Here is a 17921-nt window from a genome sequence, read left to right on the forward strand (position 1 = left end):
AGAAGTGGCAGCTGGAGTTTAATTCAGATAAATGCGAGGTGCTGCATTTTGGGAAAGCAAATCTAAGCAGGACTTATGCACTTAACGGTAAGGTCCTAGGGAGTGTTGCTGAACAGAGACCTTTGAGTGCAGGTGCATAGCTCCTTGAATGTGGAGCCGCAGCTAGATAGGATAGTGAAGAAGGCGTTTGGTATACTTTCTTTTATTGGTCAGAGTATTGAGTATAGGAGTTGGGAGGTCATGTTGTGGCTGTACAGGACATTGATTAGGCCACTGTAGGAATATCGCGTGCAATTCTGGTCGTCTTCCTTTCGGAAAGATGTTGTGAAACTTGAAAGGGTTCAGAAAACATTTACAAGGATGTTGCCAGATTTGGAGGATTTGAGCTATAGGGAGAGGCTGAACAGACTGGGGCTGTTCTCGCTGGAGCATCGGAGGCTGCGGGGTGACCATATAGAGGTTTATAAAATCAGGAGGGGCATGGATAGGATAAATAGACAAAGTCTTTTCCCTGGGGTGGGGGAGTCCAGAACTAGAGGGCATAGGTTTAGGGTGAGAGGGGAAAGATATAAAAGAGACCTATGGAGCAACCTTTTCACGCAGAGGGTGGTACGTATATGGAATGAGCTGCCAGAGGAAGTTGTGGAGGCTGGTACAATTGCAACATTTAAAATGCATTTGGATGGGTATATGAGTAGTAGGGGTTTGGAGGGATATGGGCCGGGTGCTGGCACGTGGGACTAGATTGTGTTGGGATATCTGGTCGGCATGGATGGATTGGTCTGAAGGGTCTGTTTCCGTGCTGTACATCTCTATGATTCTAATTGTAGTATCTGTATTTTTTCTGAAAGCCAGGGATGCAGATCCATTCTGCTCAATGTCTCCCTTATACTTGAGAGGCAATCCTCTCAACTCAGAACTCAGTTTTGTGAACATCTCCAAGAAAAATATGCTTTTTTGTAGATGTGCAGGCCAGTCATGGTCTCAGCAAAGCCTTTTAGAATTGCAACAATATTTCATCACTCATGGCACTTAATCTCTTTGCAAAAATGGCTATCATACCAATTTCTTTCCTAACTTCACGCTATACCTGAATGTTGACTCTGTATTTTGCATAGCGAATTCCTTATTATACTTTAACAAAGTTTATGTACTCTGCTATTTGAAAACTTTGATGAGAAAACATAGTCCAATAGTATTATGGGCCGTAGTTTCCCACATGTCTGCTTGCCAGCATTGCAGCTATAAATTAAACATTGAACAATGAAACCATTTTTCAAGCTGTTCTGATTTGAGGCGGATGTCAAAAGCTAAGTAATTCGTTATTGCGTTCCAGCATTCTCCAACAAACTTAAAATTCATTGGTAAGTGCCTGAGAGTAACAATGTGCGAAAATCAAAGACAGCAATATAAAATGACACAACACTGAAAAACACAGTAAAACACATTTTAAATAATGGAGGAAAACAATTCGGTCAGAGAATAGTTCCTGGTAGTTCATTTAATTGAGTGTAAAGTTTAAAAATACAGAATTTAACTTCAGAAGCAATAGGAAGGAAGGGAATAGAAATTAATCTCAGCAAACATCTGTACAGTATTCTTCTCTGGAAGCACATGCAAACTACAGCACCGAAACAAGCCCTTCAGTTCAACTAATCATACACAAGTAAATACCTCTTAGCAAGTTTTACCACTCTGTTCCTATACCCCTTCAACCACTTTGCTTTTATTCAATGATTCAAGTTTGAAACTTTATTGCTGGAACAGCACAGCAGGTCAGGCAGCATCCAGGGAACAGGAGATTCGACGTTTCGGGCACAGGCCCTTCTTCATTCCTGAAGAAGGGCCTGTGCCCGAAACGTCGAATCTCCTGTTCCCTGGATGCTGCCTGACCTGCTGTGCTGTTCCAGCAATAAAGTTTCAACTTTGATCTCCAGCATCTGCAGACCTCACTTTCTCTTCAATGATTCAACCTAACCTCCAATATTGACGTGGTTTGAGCTTCAGCCACTCCTCAAATTGAACTCTGACTTCAGAATTCACCCTGTAAAAACGTTTCTACTGTCTGTGTTCAAGACCTCTTTCTTGATTTCATTTCAGGATAGTACTTCCAGCATTCAGACCAAAAGCTTATCCAGTTTGGTTCCATTCTACATGAGCTAATTTATCAGTATAACAGATAAGCACATCTTTCCTGTCAAGCACGTTATTCACAAAACTCAGCCACCCCACAACCCATATATCGGATCCAAGGCCCACAGTCCTGCCCATTCAGCCATGGGATCATTCAAACAACTAACAGGAAGAGAAGGCTCCACAAATATTCCCATCCACAAATATGTGATAATAGAAGAATGGTTACATGAGAGAAAAGAAGAATGACTCCACCTTATTCTCACTAATCTGTTTGTCACAGATGCACTGAAGATGATAGTACTGATAGCTACAACCACACAGTCCTTGTAGATGCAAAGTTCCATTTTTACTTTAGGGATCAAATTGTGCAGCACCACTACTGTCTTATATTCAACAGATTGAGAGAAGGGGTAGTAACTTGAATCAAGCTGTCCATAAGGTGCTGTGGGTCAACAACAGCAGCAGTGTATTCAGCCTCAATCTATAATATCATAACCTGATGTATCTCCCACTCTACCATTACCATCAAGCACTGACAACATTCTGACAATAATGCTCATACATAACCTTCAGAACTAGTTGCTCCCTTAGTCAAGCTATTCCAGTAAGCTACAACAGTGGCACCCAGCGAACGATGAGAAAAATTGCCTTGATATATCCCGTACTCAAAAGGCAGGTAAAATTTGACCTGGCCAATCACTGCCTTATCAGTTTACTCTCAATCTCTATTAGTAGAGTGCTGGAAGTAGTCATCAACAGTGCCATCAAGTGGCACTTTCTCAGCAATAACCTGCTCACTGATGCTCAGTGTGGGTTCTACAGGAGTCACTGTCCTGGCCCAAAAATGGACAAAGGAGATGAACTCCAAAGGTGAATGGACCATGTTATCATCAAGGATGCACTTGACCAAATGTGCCAATTACCCCAACAATCAGACGGAATCAGAGGGAAAACTCTCCATGGTTGCAGTCATACTGTGCATAAAGGAAGATTGGTTGTGTTTTCCGTAGGTCAATCACCTCAGGCACAGAGCATGATGGCAGGACTGTTTTCAGTATAATTATTAGGCCCAACCATCCTCAGCTACTTCATCAATGATGTTCTCTCCATCACAAGTTCAGAAGTGGGGATATTGACTGATAACTGCCCAATGTTTAGTTCCATATGTTACTTCTCAAATGCTGAAGCAACACATGGAACAAAATCTGGACAATGGCCAGGTCTCAGCTGATTAGTATTAAGAAACCATCCTCACCAGACTGGTGCCTGGAAATGATCATTTCAAAGAAGAGATGCTAAGCCACCTGTCCTTCATGTTTAATCACATTACTATCACTGATGTCTTCATCTTTAAGAGAGTGGGAGACTCCATTGATAAGAAATGTGACAAGATCAAACAAATGAATACTACAGCCACAAAAATAGGTGTAAGGCCGGAAATTCTGTGGTGAGTCATTCGCCTCCTGACTCTCCAAAGTCTGTCCACTATCTATGAGACACAAGTCAGGAGTGCAAGGGAATAATCTCCACTCACCTGGTGACATGCACCTCCAACAACACTCAAGAAAGCACCCTGGACCAAGCAACCCATTTGACTGCACTTAATCCACTAACTTAAATGTTCACTTGCTTCATCACCAACCAGTGTGTAGCATATGCAAAACGGTCTGCTGCTACTCCCCATGCTGCCTCAATAGCACCTTCAAAACATACAATGTCGATCATCAGCAAAGCCAAGAGTAACAGATGCAAACAAATCCCATGTCCTTCTGTGATCCACCAAACAACACTCAATCCTTCTTTGAAAGTATTTTGCTGTTCTTTCATTACTGTGGAATCGAAAGTCCCATAGTTCCTGCACTTCCTTCCCCATCCATGTATTTATGCAGTTCAAGGTTCAGGGCAATTAGGGATGTGCTACATGTATTGGTCATGCCTGCAGCACCTACAACGCAAATGAATATGAAGAAACCGTACTCGCTGCTCTGCTTTCACATCATGCAACTTCCTGAAATTATGTCTTCAAACTTTATGTTCAAACTCTTTCTTGGCCACACATTTTACCATTTCTGTAACCTCATTGACCAGTACCTCCTCACTGTCCACTCCTCAAATTCTGGATGCTCATCTCTTTTGCAACCTCCAACTCCTTTCACAATAGACAGAGAACTGGGATTAATGGATCTTTTTCAGGTTGGATTTGATGAGTGGACTGCCACAAAAATACCTTCTAGGGCGTCAATTATTTAACTACCAATATTCATGAGTTAGAATGGGCAGAATGTAAAGTATCCAAATTTGCTGATGGTACAAACTTAGATAGAAGGGCTTATTGTGAGAAAGAATCCAGAATGCGATATAGAAATGTTTAGTTAATGGGCAAAAAACTTACAAGATCAAGTTTAATATTGGAATGTTTGAGGTCATACATTTTGGTGGACAGAATCAAAAAGCAGACGTTATTTAAATGAAGACAGATTGCAAAAATGTACAGCACAGAATAATCTGGGTTTCCGTGTGCATCAAGTACAGAAAGTTAATATTCAGGTGCAGCAAAGAAATTTTGACCTTTATTGCCTTGGGATTTCAATTTAAAATAAGAAACTCCTGTTCCAACTATGAGGGCATTAGTAAGGCTGCACCTCGAGTACTCTATACAGTTTTGATTCCCGTATTTAAGAAAGGATGCACTGACATTGGATACAGTTGTAAAAAGTTTCACTAGGCTGATTCCTGGGATGAATGCATTGGTTTATCAAGAACAGCTGAATAGATTCAGCCCTCATTCATGAGTTTAGAAGGAGGAAGGGAAATATTATTTTAACTACAAGATTCTGAGACTGGCTTAACAAGATAGATATTGATAAGATGCTTCCACTCATGGAGAAATCTTGAATTAGGAGACAGTTACAGAATAAGGGTAGCATCATAAAATGGAAGTTCTTTGCCCAGAGGGTAGTGAATCCAGAGAGTTGCGGAGGTTAGATTACTCAAGTATTTAAAAAGAATTTTGAAATATCGGGGAGTTGCTCATGAGCTGAGGTGGTGTTGAAGAACAGTTGAGGCCAGGGTCAGATCAACCATGATCCTGTAGAATGGCAGATTAGGCTTGAGGGGCTGAGAGGCCGAATCCTGCCCTTATTTATGAACTTCACCGAATCATTGTCAACATTGGTACAATGGTCTGGCATTCCCAGGTTCTGAAACAACTCAGCGCCTGGCTTTCCCTCTTCTTGAAACCCTTCTTAAAACAGAACATACTGGCCAAGCTTTTGGCCAGCTCTCCTAACAGCCCTGAATTTGGATCTGTATCAGCTTTATCTTTCGTTTTGGGACCACTGGGGTATGTTTTCTTACATTACAAACATTATATTAACATAAATAATTGCAGTTGTTTTGTTGCTCAATTTACATTAGAGACTATTTTTTTGTTTATCCCCAGAGAAAGCCACATGCTTTTTTGCTTCTTTCCCAGTAATGCCAGGGTCCACATGCCTAATCCTGATTCTGTATGCACTGAGAGTCTGACACATAGCAATTTTCCAACAGGACCCACTGAGCAATCACAGGCAGAAGCTTTAGATTGATTTGTTTTCTATCTCACGAGATGTCAAGTTCACTTGCAAACCAATATTGGCAAATTCACCACCAAGGACAGTTGTCTATCACACAAACATCTGAGTCTTTTTGACTGAGAATTATCCTGCGTGGGACATTGAATCAATTAAACCACAAAAGGAAATTCATAAGAACGAGGAGCAGGAGTAGGCCATACCACCCTCTCATCATAGCCCTTAATTCCTTTACTGTACAAAAAATGTTCTATCTTTCCTTAAAAAAACATTAACTGAGGAAGACTGAACCAGTTCACTGGGCAGGGAATTCCACAGATTTACAACCCCCTGGGTGAACAAGTTCCTTTTCAATTCAGTCCTAAATCTGCTCCCCCTAATTTTGAGGCTGTGCCCTCTTGTCCGAATTTCACCTGCCAGTGGAAACATCCTTTCTACTTTTATCTTATCTATTCCCTTCATAATTTTATGTTTCTACAAGATCCTGCCTCATTCTTCTAAATTCCAATGAATATAATCCCAGTCTACTCAGTCTCTCCTCATAAACCAACTGCCTCAACTCCAGAATCAATTTATTGAATCTCCTCTGCACCCTGGCTAGTGCCAGTACATCCTTTCTCAAGTAAGGAGACCAAAAACTGCATGCAGTACTCCAGGTGTGACCTCACCAGCACCTAAACAGATGCAACATAACTTCTCTGTTTTTAAACTCAATCCCTTTCACAATGAAGGACAAAATTCCATTTGCTGCCTTAATTACTTGTTGCATCTGCAGACCAACCTTCTGTGATTCATGCACAAGGACCCTCAGGTCCCTCTGCACAGCAGCATGCTGCAACTTTTTTTTACCATTCATGTAATAGTCCTTTTTATTCTTATTCCTACTGAAATGGATGAGTTCATATTTATTAATGTCGTACTCCATCTGCCAGACCTTTGCCCACTTACTTCAACTATCTATGTCCCTTTGCGAAGTTTCACAGTACTCTGCACACTTTGCTCTACCACCCATCTTAGTGTCGCCAGTAAATTTTAACACACTACTTGTGGTGTCCAACTCCAAATCATCTATGTAAACATCAATTCTGCGTGTTTCTTCCACTTGCTAATGCCTTGACTGTGGTCACCTCTACAGATGAATATTTTTGCAAACATATTAATTTTTAATTGTTGATGTAAAACCCACAAGCAGACATTGAGGTGAAAGCTGGGTTATCATATCAGGCAATGCCATCTAGTGGGCTCAGATATTGTTCGAAACTGCTGCAGCTTGAGGATGTGAAAGGAAAGGAAGTGTGTGTTTATATAATCTCTTGAACAGCCTCATGACATGTTGGTGAAACACTGCACTCAATGCAGCAAACTCCCACTTCAATGTACTGAATAGCAGCTTGGCAGATGAGCCTTTTCAGCTTCACAGTCAACTGAAGGAAGCCCACAAGCCCAACACTATGTTGTGTTTGACGGTCCCTGAAGTGGAACTTGAAACTACCACAAACAAAAACAGAAACTGCTGAAGAAACTCAGCAGGATTGGCAGCAACTGTGGAGAGAAAGCAGAGTCCAGTGACCCTTCTTCAGAATGCTTGAACCTGCTACTTTCTGACTCAGTGAGCCAAGACCAAATTAAAAGTAGGTAATCATTAATCATCACCATTTTAGCCTTTACTGTCTTGTTAAACCATCTAGGAAATCAGATTTCTATCCTGTAACTGAAAACCTTTTCAAAGGAAATACGGAGTATATGTTTTGCTTCATGCTAAGTACTTCCTTCAACATGAGATGGTTAATTAAGATTAAGTAAATTGGTTACAGTCTAGAAATAAGAGATCGGCATTCAGTTAAACGGTATGAATATTATCCCAGTCTGACTAGGCAACTAGACATTTACCTTCCAATATTCATTGCAGTGCACAGAATGTCTTTTGCATGAGTATGGTACAATGTCTGTGTGCCAAAAACAAATTTAACTTTCAGTCTTTAAGTACTGAATCATTAGCTTCACAAATAAATCTTTGATTGTTACATCTACATTTATACAAGTCTAGAGGACAGAAGCCTGAGGTGTATACACTATGATATGATGTTACTCTTGGGAATGAGATAAACTGTGAGCTAAAGGCACCACGCAACATGATTCTCCCTCACCAATGAAAACAAAGCTAGTCCTGTATAAAAACCAGAGTGACGTATGCCCAGCCAATAGTGACACTAAAGGCCAATGAGTTCCCTGGATCTGTTGCATTACATTCTAGAATTTTAGAGGAATTAGCTCCAGAGATAGTAGATGTACTGTTATTAACTTACCAGCATTCCTTAGATTCTGACACATTTATTTGAAAAAGAAAGACGTCAAAAAAATGCAGGAGAAATGATTCCTGATAAATGAATTACTGGTTTTTTGAGGCGATAACAAGCAGGATTGATAAAGGGAAATCAGTAGTCATAGAGATGTATGACCAGATATCCATGCTGACCAGATCTCCCAACCCAATCTAGTTCCACCTGCCAGCACCTGTGCCTCCAAACCCTTCCTATTCATACACCCATTCAACTGCCTTTTAAATGTTGCAATTGTACCAGCCTCCACCACTTCCTCTGATAGCTCATTCCATACACGTACCACCCTCTGCATGAAAACATTTTGCCCTTTGGATCTCTTTATCTAGTCGAGGGAAAGGAACCACAGCAATGTTGCTGGCTAATAACTGCCCTCTGAAATGGTCTGGCAAGCCATTCAGTTCAACAGCATTTGGGTATGGCCTCCTCATCAAAGTCCTCATCCTATGAAACTATTTTTAAAAAAAACCCGATGGCTTCTCCCAGCTTGGTTCAACTGATATACTCAGTGGATGAAGGTTTGCTGTGCCATGCACACATTCAGGAGGTAAAAATAATTGCAAAGACTTTAAAAGGACCATGCCCCAGGAAAAGATTGAATGGAAACCTTACCTTTGAATGCAGCGATTTATAGGAGTCACTGGCCACATCAAGTTGCCTCTGCACCAAATCACAAGTTGCAGATGTGTCAATACATGGCTTTATCTCTTTGCCGAGATCCAATTTGCCACAAGATTTAGCAGCATCAAGAACTCTTTGCCCTGAGATGGTGATATACCGCAAGTCGCCTTTGTGCGAGATGACGTCATCAGAAAAGCTTTTCTGTCTTTGCAGCTTGCCAACAAGAGTTTCGACTTCAGTGGCGCCGGTTTGGAGATCCTCTAACTGCTGTTCAGACTGGTGCAGCCAGTTTTCAAATTCGTTGTAATCGCTGGAAAACTTCTGCAGCTCATCCTGTACAGTCTGTATCAATTTCAGTCTGGTTTCTGACTGGGCCAGTGTGGTCTCATACTGAACCTTCAACTTATTCAGGTCCTCCTCCAACTTCTCTCGTTCCTCTGCAGAAATACTGGAGCCTTGCTTCTTCAGGAAATCCTGCACCGACTGTGTCGATATAATGTAGGACTGTTGTTGTGACATAACTTGTTGGTGATGAAGCTGTTTTAAGCAAAACCATATCATGAACAATCATGAAGTGAATAAGTGTTTTCTTACGCTAAAACAAATTAAATACTCAATGCAAGACCAAAGAACAATTGATTTGCATCTATCTATCAATCACCTTTCATAACCTGTAGATGCCCCACAATTCTGAACTCAGTTAAGGACTTTTTGAAGTGTAATCTATATCACACATCAGAAACATAGCAGCCAACTTTCACAAAGCAAGCTCCCACAAACAGTAGTGAGATCATCTGTGATTCAGTAATGTTGATTGTGGTATAAATATTGGTCAAGATACCAGAGAGAATTTCTCTGCTTGCTTTCAAAATATCAGCCAAAAGATCTTTTGCATCCACCAAAGGACAGATAGAAAACTCAATCTTAACAAGTTATTTGGAAGACAGTATCTCTGACTGTGCAGCATTGTCCCAGGATCCGAACTCACCCCAATCTTCTGATTCTAAGTCAAGAGTGCTACTCACTGGACCAAGGCTGACACTACTGTTTCCAGTCTCTTGTGAGTAGATACAGAAGACTTTTATGTTAACCAACTCTTTCATGTAATGGTTTCAAAATGAACAAATTTCCATGTTCATATGAACATCAGATTTTCAATCAATGCTGCACAAAGCATGACATTAACTTTAAATAGTCGAAAGAACTTCAGTTGTACCTTGGCTCTTTGGTACTGAAGATTCAAATCCCCATCAGTTGTTGGTTCCATTGCTTTGTCTGCTTTGGTCTCACTCAAGTCCTGAGGTAGGTTTCCATTCACTGTATCCTCATTCTCCAGACTTTTCAGTCCATCCACAAAAATAGTGTTGCCATTCTGTTGCAATGTCTCTTTTATTTTCTGTTCACTTATTGGCTCCTGTCCTATATTTGACAACCAACCCAAGAGTCCTTGGATTTTACTCTCATTCTCCTTTAACTGTTCAACCACTGCAGCCTGTAAACCAAACTTCAATGAGTATCTTTAAGCATTTCAAAATGTTGTTTAAAATAAGAAATCAGATGTTAAGTTAGATTCAATAATTAGTGGTGGCTTTGGTTCAGGAGATCAGAATGTAGAAGCAGATTGTTTGGAGATCAGAATAGTACGGGAAAGGAGTCACTAATTGGAGTGGTCTACAAGCCCCAAACACAATGTACAAGAAAATTTACAAGAAGGAAATATTGAAGGCTTGTGATAAAAAGACAACAGACATTATGAGAGATTTTAAACTAAAATGTAAATTTCACATTGGCAATGATAGCTTCGATGAAGGGTTAATAAAATGCTTTCAAGGTAGTTCATTAGAGCAGCACATTCTGGAATAACCAGAGATTATATTGAGCTGATACTGTGTAATGAGAAGGATTAATTCATAATCTCAGAGTAAAGGCACTGTTTGGTAGCAGCAACCACAATTTTACACTCAGTGTGAAAGAGAGAAGGATGGATCCAAAACTAGTATTTTAAAACGAGAAAAGAGCAACTATAAAAGCTGAGCTAGCTGAAGTGAACTGGGATACTAGCCTAGGGGATGGATCAATAAGTCATGGCAAATAGTTATGCGGCAATGTCACAATACTCATAATAAGTATATTTCTACTACAAAGAAAAATTATAAGAGGAGGAGCCACTATGGTTAACTATACATTTAGAGTCACAGAAACTTAAATGACAAATAAAGTCCTTTGGTATGTGATGCCATGGCTTGTTCTTTTTTGAAAGCCATGATGTGGAGGTGCCGGAGTTGGACTAGCTTGCAAAAGATCACAGAACACTAAGTTATAGTCCAACAAGTTTATTTGAAACTGCAAGCTTTCCTCAAGCAACTAGTGAGAGAGAATACATCGGACATAGAATTTATAAGTAAAAGATCAAAGAGTCATACAACTTATGCGAATGTATTTAACAAACCTGGATGGCTATTAAGTCTTTAGTTAGAATAGAGGTGCAGGTTTCAATTGATTAATATGTAAATCCCAGAATTTCTTTTAAGACCCTGCCCCAAGGTAACCTCAGGTTTTAACAGAATAAGGGTGACACTTCAGGTCAGACCACGCATTTTAGGTGTGAGATCATGTTTAGAGTCTGTCTGTGTCTTAACCTGGAGTCAGACTGGTTTTATTTCCAATGTAGCAATTTATAAAATACCACATTGACTGACTGTCTAGATCAGGTGCTTTCTGAAAAAAACAGAATGTACTTGCAAATACGAATCTGCAAATTCGCTCTATAGATTTGTGTGTGCACGCGCCTGCGAGAGTGAGGAGGAGAGAAAGAAAGACAGAGAGAGTGTTTGAGAGGGAGTATGTGTGAGTGTGAGCGAGTATATCTGTGAGAGCATATATGTGTGAGACCATAAGTGTGTGAGAATGTGCATGTGAGAGTGTGTGTGCTTGACAGAGAGTGTGCGAGTGTGAGGGAGTATATTGCAGTGTGAGTGTAAGTGCGAGTGTGTGTATATGAGAGAGGGTCTGTGTTAGCATGTGTGTGTTAGCGTGTGTGAGAGAGAGACTATGTATGTATGTGTGTGTGTGTACAACAAATAAAGAGCAAAGAAAATTACAGCACAGGAACAGGCCCTTCGGCCCTCCAAGCCTGCACCGATCCAGATCCTCTATCAAAACCTGTTGCGTATTTTCCAAAGATCTGTATCCCTCTGCTCCCTGCCATTCATGTATCTGTCTAGATACATCTTAAATGATACTATCATGCCCACCTATACGACCTCTGCTGGCAACATTTTCCAGGCATTCACCACCCTCTGCGTTTAGAACCTACCACACACATCTCCCTTAAACCTTTCCCCTCTCACTTTGAACTCGTGACCCCTAGTAATTGAGTCCCCCAATCTGGGAAAAAGCATCTTGCTATCTACCCTGTCTATTCCTCGCATGATTTTGTAGCCCTCAATCAAGTCCCTCCTCTACCTCCGTCTTTCTAATGAAAATATTCATAATCTACTCAACCTCTCTTCACAGCTAGCACCCTCCATACCAAGCAACATCCTGGTGAACTTCCTCTGCACCCTCTCAAAAGCTTCCACATCTGTCTGGTAATGTGGCAACCAGAACTGTATGCAATACTCCAAATGTGGCCAAACCAAAGTCCTATACATCTGTAACATGACCTGCCGACTCTTGTACTCAATACCCCAACAAATGAAGGACAGCATGCCATATGCCTTATTGACCGCTTATTGACCTGTGTTGCCACCTTCAGGGAAAAATGGATCTGAAAATGCAGATCTCTCTGTATACCAATTCTCCCCTGGGCTTTTCCATTCACTCTTGAATTGGATCTTCCAAAATGCATCACATCGCATTTGCCCAGATTGAACTCCTCCTGCCATTTCTCTGTGCAACTCTCCAATCTATATTCTGCTGTATTCTCTGACATCCCCTTCACTATCTGCTACTCCACCAATCTTAGTGTCATCTGCAAACTTGTTAATCAGACCAACTATACCTTCCTCCAAATCATTTATGTATATCACAAACAACAGTGGTCCCAACACCACTGGTCACAGGTCTCCATTTTGAGATATTCCCTTCCACTACTACTCTCTGTTTCCCGTTGCCCAGCCAGTTCTCTATCCATCTAGCTAGTACACCCTGGACTTCACTTTCTCCATCAGCCTACCATGGGGAAAGATATTCCCTTCCACTACTACTCTCTGTTTCCCGTTGCCCAGCCAGTTCTCTATCCATCTAGCTAGTACACCCTGGACTGCATGTGACTTCACTTTCTCCATCAGCCTACCATGGGGAACCTTATCAAATGCTTTACTGAAGTCCATGTATATGACATCTACAGCCCTTCCCTCATCAAACAACTTTGTCACTTCCTCAAAGAATTCTACTAAGTTCGTAGGACATACACAAAACCATGTTGCCTATCGCTGATAGCCCATTTTCTTCCAAATGGGAATACATCCTATCCCTCAGTATCTTCTCCAGCAGCTTCCCTCCCACTGACGTTAGGCTCACCAGTCTATAATTTCCTGGATTATCCTTACTACCCTTTTTCAACAAGGGGACAACATGAGCAATTCTCCAGTCCTCTGGGACCTCACCCATTTTCAAGGGTGCTGCAAAGATAGGCCCCAGTTATTTCCTCTCTCGCTTCCTTCAGAAACCTGGGAGAGATCCCAACCGCACTAGGCTGACGTTAGGCTCACCTGTCTATAATTTCCTGGATTATCCTTACTACCCTTTTTCAACAAGGGGACAACATTAGCAATTCTCCAGTCCTCTGGGACCTCACCCATTTTCAAGGGTGCTGCAAAGATAGGCCCCAGCTATTTCCTCTCTCGCTTCCTTCAGAAACCTGGGAGAGATCCCAACCGCACTTAGGCACTTGTCCACCTTAATGCCTTTTAGAATATCCAACACTTCCTCCCTTCTTATGCTGACTTGACCTAGAATAATCAAACATCTATCCCTAATCGCAACATCCATTATGTCCCTCTCTTTCCCCTCCCCTCAGTGAATACCAATGCAAAGTACTCGTTAAGAATCTCACCCACTTTCTCTGACTCCACACATAATTTTCCTCCTTTGTCGTCAAGTGGGTCAACCTTTTCTCTAGTTACCCTCTTGCTCCCTATATATGAATAAAAAGATTTGGGGTTTTCCTTAACCCTGTTTGCTAAAGATATCTCATGACCATTTTTAGCCCTCTTAATTCCTCGTTTCAGATTGGTCCTGCATTCCCTATATTCTTTGCAAGCTTTGTCTGTCATCAGTTGCCTTATGAATGCTTCATTTTCCCTCTTAGCTAATCTCACAATTTCACCTGCCATCCATGGTTCCCTAGCTTGCCATTTCTATCTCTCATTTTCACAGGAAAATGTCTCTCCTGCACTCTAGTTAACCTCTCTTTAAAAGCCTGTTACATATCAAATTAGGATTTACCTCTGTTTGTGTTTGTGTGAGACAGTGTGTGTATGTGACTGTGTATATGACTGTGTATGTGAGAGTGCATAGCATGGTAAGGGTCACCCAAGATCCCAGTTGAGGCTGTCCTCATGGGTACTGAACACAGCTATCAGTTTCTGTTGGGGACTCTGCATTATTGCGAGTCCTGAAGTCGGCCTTGGAGGATGCTTACCCAAAGATCTGAGGCTGAATGACCTTGACCACTGAATGTTCCCCCACTGGGAGAGAATATCCCTGTCTGGTGATTGTTGCACAGTGTCCATTCATCTGTTGTTGTTGTGTCTGACCTGAGGTGTCACCCTTATTCTGATAAGACCTGAAGTTATCTTGGGGCAAGGTCTTAAAATAAATTCTGGGATTTACTTATTAAACAATCAAAACCTGCACTTCCGTTCTAACTGATTAAACAATTAGTAGCCACCTAAGTTTGCGTAAGTTGTACGACCTTTTGATCTTTTACTTATAAATTCAGTATCTAATGTATTCTCTCTCACTAGTTGCTTGAGGAAGGAGCAAGGGCTCTGAAAGCTTGTGATTTCAAATAAGCCTGTTGGACTATAAACCTTTATTGTGTGATTTTAGACTTTGTTTAATACCACACATCTACTTTGCATCTATAACACGTAAGTTCATTCTCAAGTGTCTATCCAACTCCTTTATAATTTATTTATAGGATCCTACAATCATAAATCCCAACAGTGTAGAAGTAAGCCATTCGGCCCATCAAGTCCACACCAACTCTTCGAAAGGCATTTCACTCAGACCCATCCCTCCTACCCTAACCCTGAAACCCTACATTTCTCATGGATAATCCACCTAGGCTACACATCTCTGGATATAATGAGCAACTTAGTATGGGCAATTTACCTAACTTGCACATTTCATGGAATTAGCTTCCGTTGCATTTTTAGGCAAAGTTCTCCAGATCCCAACATTAAGTGAAACATTTCTCCTCATCTTCCATCTGGATCATCAAACCATAATTTTAAATATGTGGCCTTTGATCACTAACACACTCAACAGGGGAAGTAATTTTACCTTGAAGTATCCTATCAAACCTCTGTAATCTTGAAGACCTCTATTTAGTCTCAGTTTAACCTTCTCTGCTCCATGGAGAAGAATTCTACTTTCTGAAACACAACGCTTAGATTTTGTTTCTCATCCTGGGTAATAGCTTTGATTATTTGCAATAAACTCTAAATATTGTCATATACATTTAATTCTATGATCCAGAAATCTCTGTTAAGACAAATTCAGCAATAGTCATGAGGAAGAAATAAATCGTCAGCACCTTCTCAGTCTCCTGTTTGAGAGCAGTCGTTACAGCATTGTCCAGGTTCTTGAGTTTGGAATCCACTTGCTCACTCAACTGATTGAGCTTTGACTTGGTGTCCTTCAGTTTCCTATCCATTGCATCTCTTTCTTCTGGTTTGAGTTTGTCCCTGTTCTTCTCTAAGAACTGTTCCGTTGCATTTACCACATTTGCTAAAGTGGCTGCGTTTGCCTCAATTTCCTTCTGTAAGGCCTGAAACACACGAGAATAAAATACAGTTGAGAGTTGAGAGGGTGTTGTGAGGATGTTTCCACTGGTGGGTAAAACTAGGACAATAAGGCATAGCCTCAAAATTAGGGGGAGCAGATTTAGATCCAAATTGAGAAGGAACGTCTTCACCCAGGAGGTTGTAAATCTATGGAATTCCCTGCCCAGTGAAGTAGTTGACGCTACTTCCGTAAACACTTTTAAAGCTAAGATAGATTTTTCTTTGAACAATAAAGGAATTACGAGATATGGTGAGAGGGCAGGTAAGTGGAGCTACGACCACGAAAATATCAGCTGTGGTCTTACTGAATGGTGCAGCAGGCTCGAAGGCCAGTTGGCCTACTCCTGCTTCTAATTCTTCTGTTCTTATGCAAACAATGCATCTGAGGGGATGGTGTAATGAGATAAAATCTCCTTTTTCTCTGTCCAATGGTAGCTGTCTCTGTTAAACAAAAGAAGTAAAGGCTAAATTTAAACACCTACTAGGAACCAGACTGGCACATGCCAAAATACTTTATAGCAAATAAAGTACTTTGGAAGTGCTGTAGAGTGGGAAACACAATAGTTAATTTGCACTGTTTTTCACAAAAAAAGCAATTGATAATGGCCAGATGATTTATTTTTAGCAGCGTTTATTCAGAAATGTAAATTAGCCCAGGATGCCAGAACCCCAGTGCTCTTTTCACAAAAGTGCCACAGAAGTTTTCATAAAGACATGACACAAAAAAGCAGTGAAGATGACACAAAGAGTCTACAGATGGGAACAGACAAGTTACGTGAGTGGGCAAAAGCCTAGCAGATGGAATAGAATATGAGGAAATGTGAGATTATGCACAATGGCAGGGAGAATAGAAGAGTTGAATACTATTTAAATGGAGAATACTACTGCACAGAGGGATTTGGGAGTCCTTGTGTATGAATCACAAAAAGCTGGCATCAAAGCTCAGTGGGTAATAAAGGAGGCATATGGAATGTTGGCTTTTATTTCAAAGGAAATGGGATAAAAAAAATCAGGAAGTCTTGCTCAAACTATAGAAGGGACTAGTTGGACCACAGCTAGAATATTGCGAACTAGTCTGGTCCCTTATCTAAGGAAACACTTAATACACTTAATAGTAGGTTCCAGGGGACTTTTGCCAAATGAAGAGACCTTGGGGTGCAGGTTCATAGTTTCTTGACAGTGGAGTTGTAGAAGGCGTTTGGTCAGTACATTGAGTATAGGAGTTGGGAGGTCATGTTGCAGCTGTATAGGACCACTTTTGGAGTACTGCATTCAATTCTAGTCTCCCTCCTATAGGAAAAATGTTGTGAAATTTGAAAGGGTTCAGAAAAGATTTACAAGGATGTTGCCAGGGTTGAAGGGTCTGAGCTATTGGGAGAGGCTGAATAGGTTGGGGCTATTTTCCGTGGAGCATCAGAGGCTAAGGATTGGTTTTTTAGAGGTTTATAAAATCATGAGGGACACGCATAGGGTGAATAGACAAGAGATAAAGAGGAAGTTTTCTCTCAGAGAGTAACGTAATTCCTTACTGCAGAGGGCTGTTGAGACTGGACTGTGAGTTACATTCTAGGCTGAGATAGACAGATTTTTAATCAATGAAGGGAATCAAGAATTGTGTGGAAATGGCAGGCAAGTAGAATTAAAGATTATCCAATCAACCATGATTTTACTGAATGGCAAAGCACAATCAATGGGCTAATAACCTAATTCTGCTCCTGTATCTTATGGTCCTTTGAATATTCACAAGAGACAAATTAGACTGCTTTCAAAAATGTCTAACAATGCAGTGCTCTCTCAATACTGCACAGGAGCGTCAGCCTGGTTGATATACTCATGTGTGGAATTTGAACTCACAATTGTTAAATTCAGAAGCATGTGTGCTACTCACTGAGCCACAGCAGATACTTTGGACATGAATTAAACATTCAACTGATTTGTACATGTCTGGACTGATCCAATCAAATGTTGCACAGCACCTCATCAGCACAACAAAGTCTCATATTATCCTTCCCTCAAGAATCAGGATTTCAGTTCTCCATTCTCTTCAGGATAACTACTATGGGCTCTGTATATCATATAAACCAAAAAATACCAGACTCTGCAATGAATACTGAGAGGCACTATTAACAGGAATTTGATCTCAATTGGAAGTACAACACAGTTTCTTTCTGCACAGGTATGCTAGATGTCAGGTCAACATTCTCAAAGTGAGTTTAAACCTCGAGCTCAGATTTTTA

The 17921-nt window shown here is 40.8% G+C and overlaps 1 protein-coding gene across 6 annotated transcripts in view; it reads right to left on the reverse strand.

Moving 5' to 3' along the window:
- Positions 1-17921, reverse strand: part of dst (dystonin) — a 642458-nt gene that overhangs the window by 229930 nt on the left and 394607 nt on the right. For all 6 annotated transcript variants that reach the window (XM_043681258.1, XM_043681269.1, XM_043681284.1 and 3 more), the window contains 3 exons: positions 15435-15668; positions 9885-10160; positions 8660-9205 (listed from right to left, as the gene is read on the reverse strand). In XM_043681258.1, the coding sequence (XP_043537193.1) occupies positions 8660-9205; positions 9885-10160; positions 15435-15668 (1056 nt within the window). The remainder of the gene's footprint in view (positions 1-8659; positions 9206-9884; positions 10161-15434; positions 15669-17921) is intronic.

The sequence above is a fragment of the Chiloscyllium plagiosum genome, chromosome 3 (genome assembly GCF_004010195.1).
Source record: "Chiloscyllium plagiosum isolate BGI_BamShark_2017 chromosome 3, ASM401019v2, whole genome shotgun sequence".
NCBI lineage: Eukaryota > Metazoa > Chordata > Chondrichthyes > Orectolobiformes > Hemiscylliidae > Chiloscyllium > Chiloscyllium plagiosum.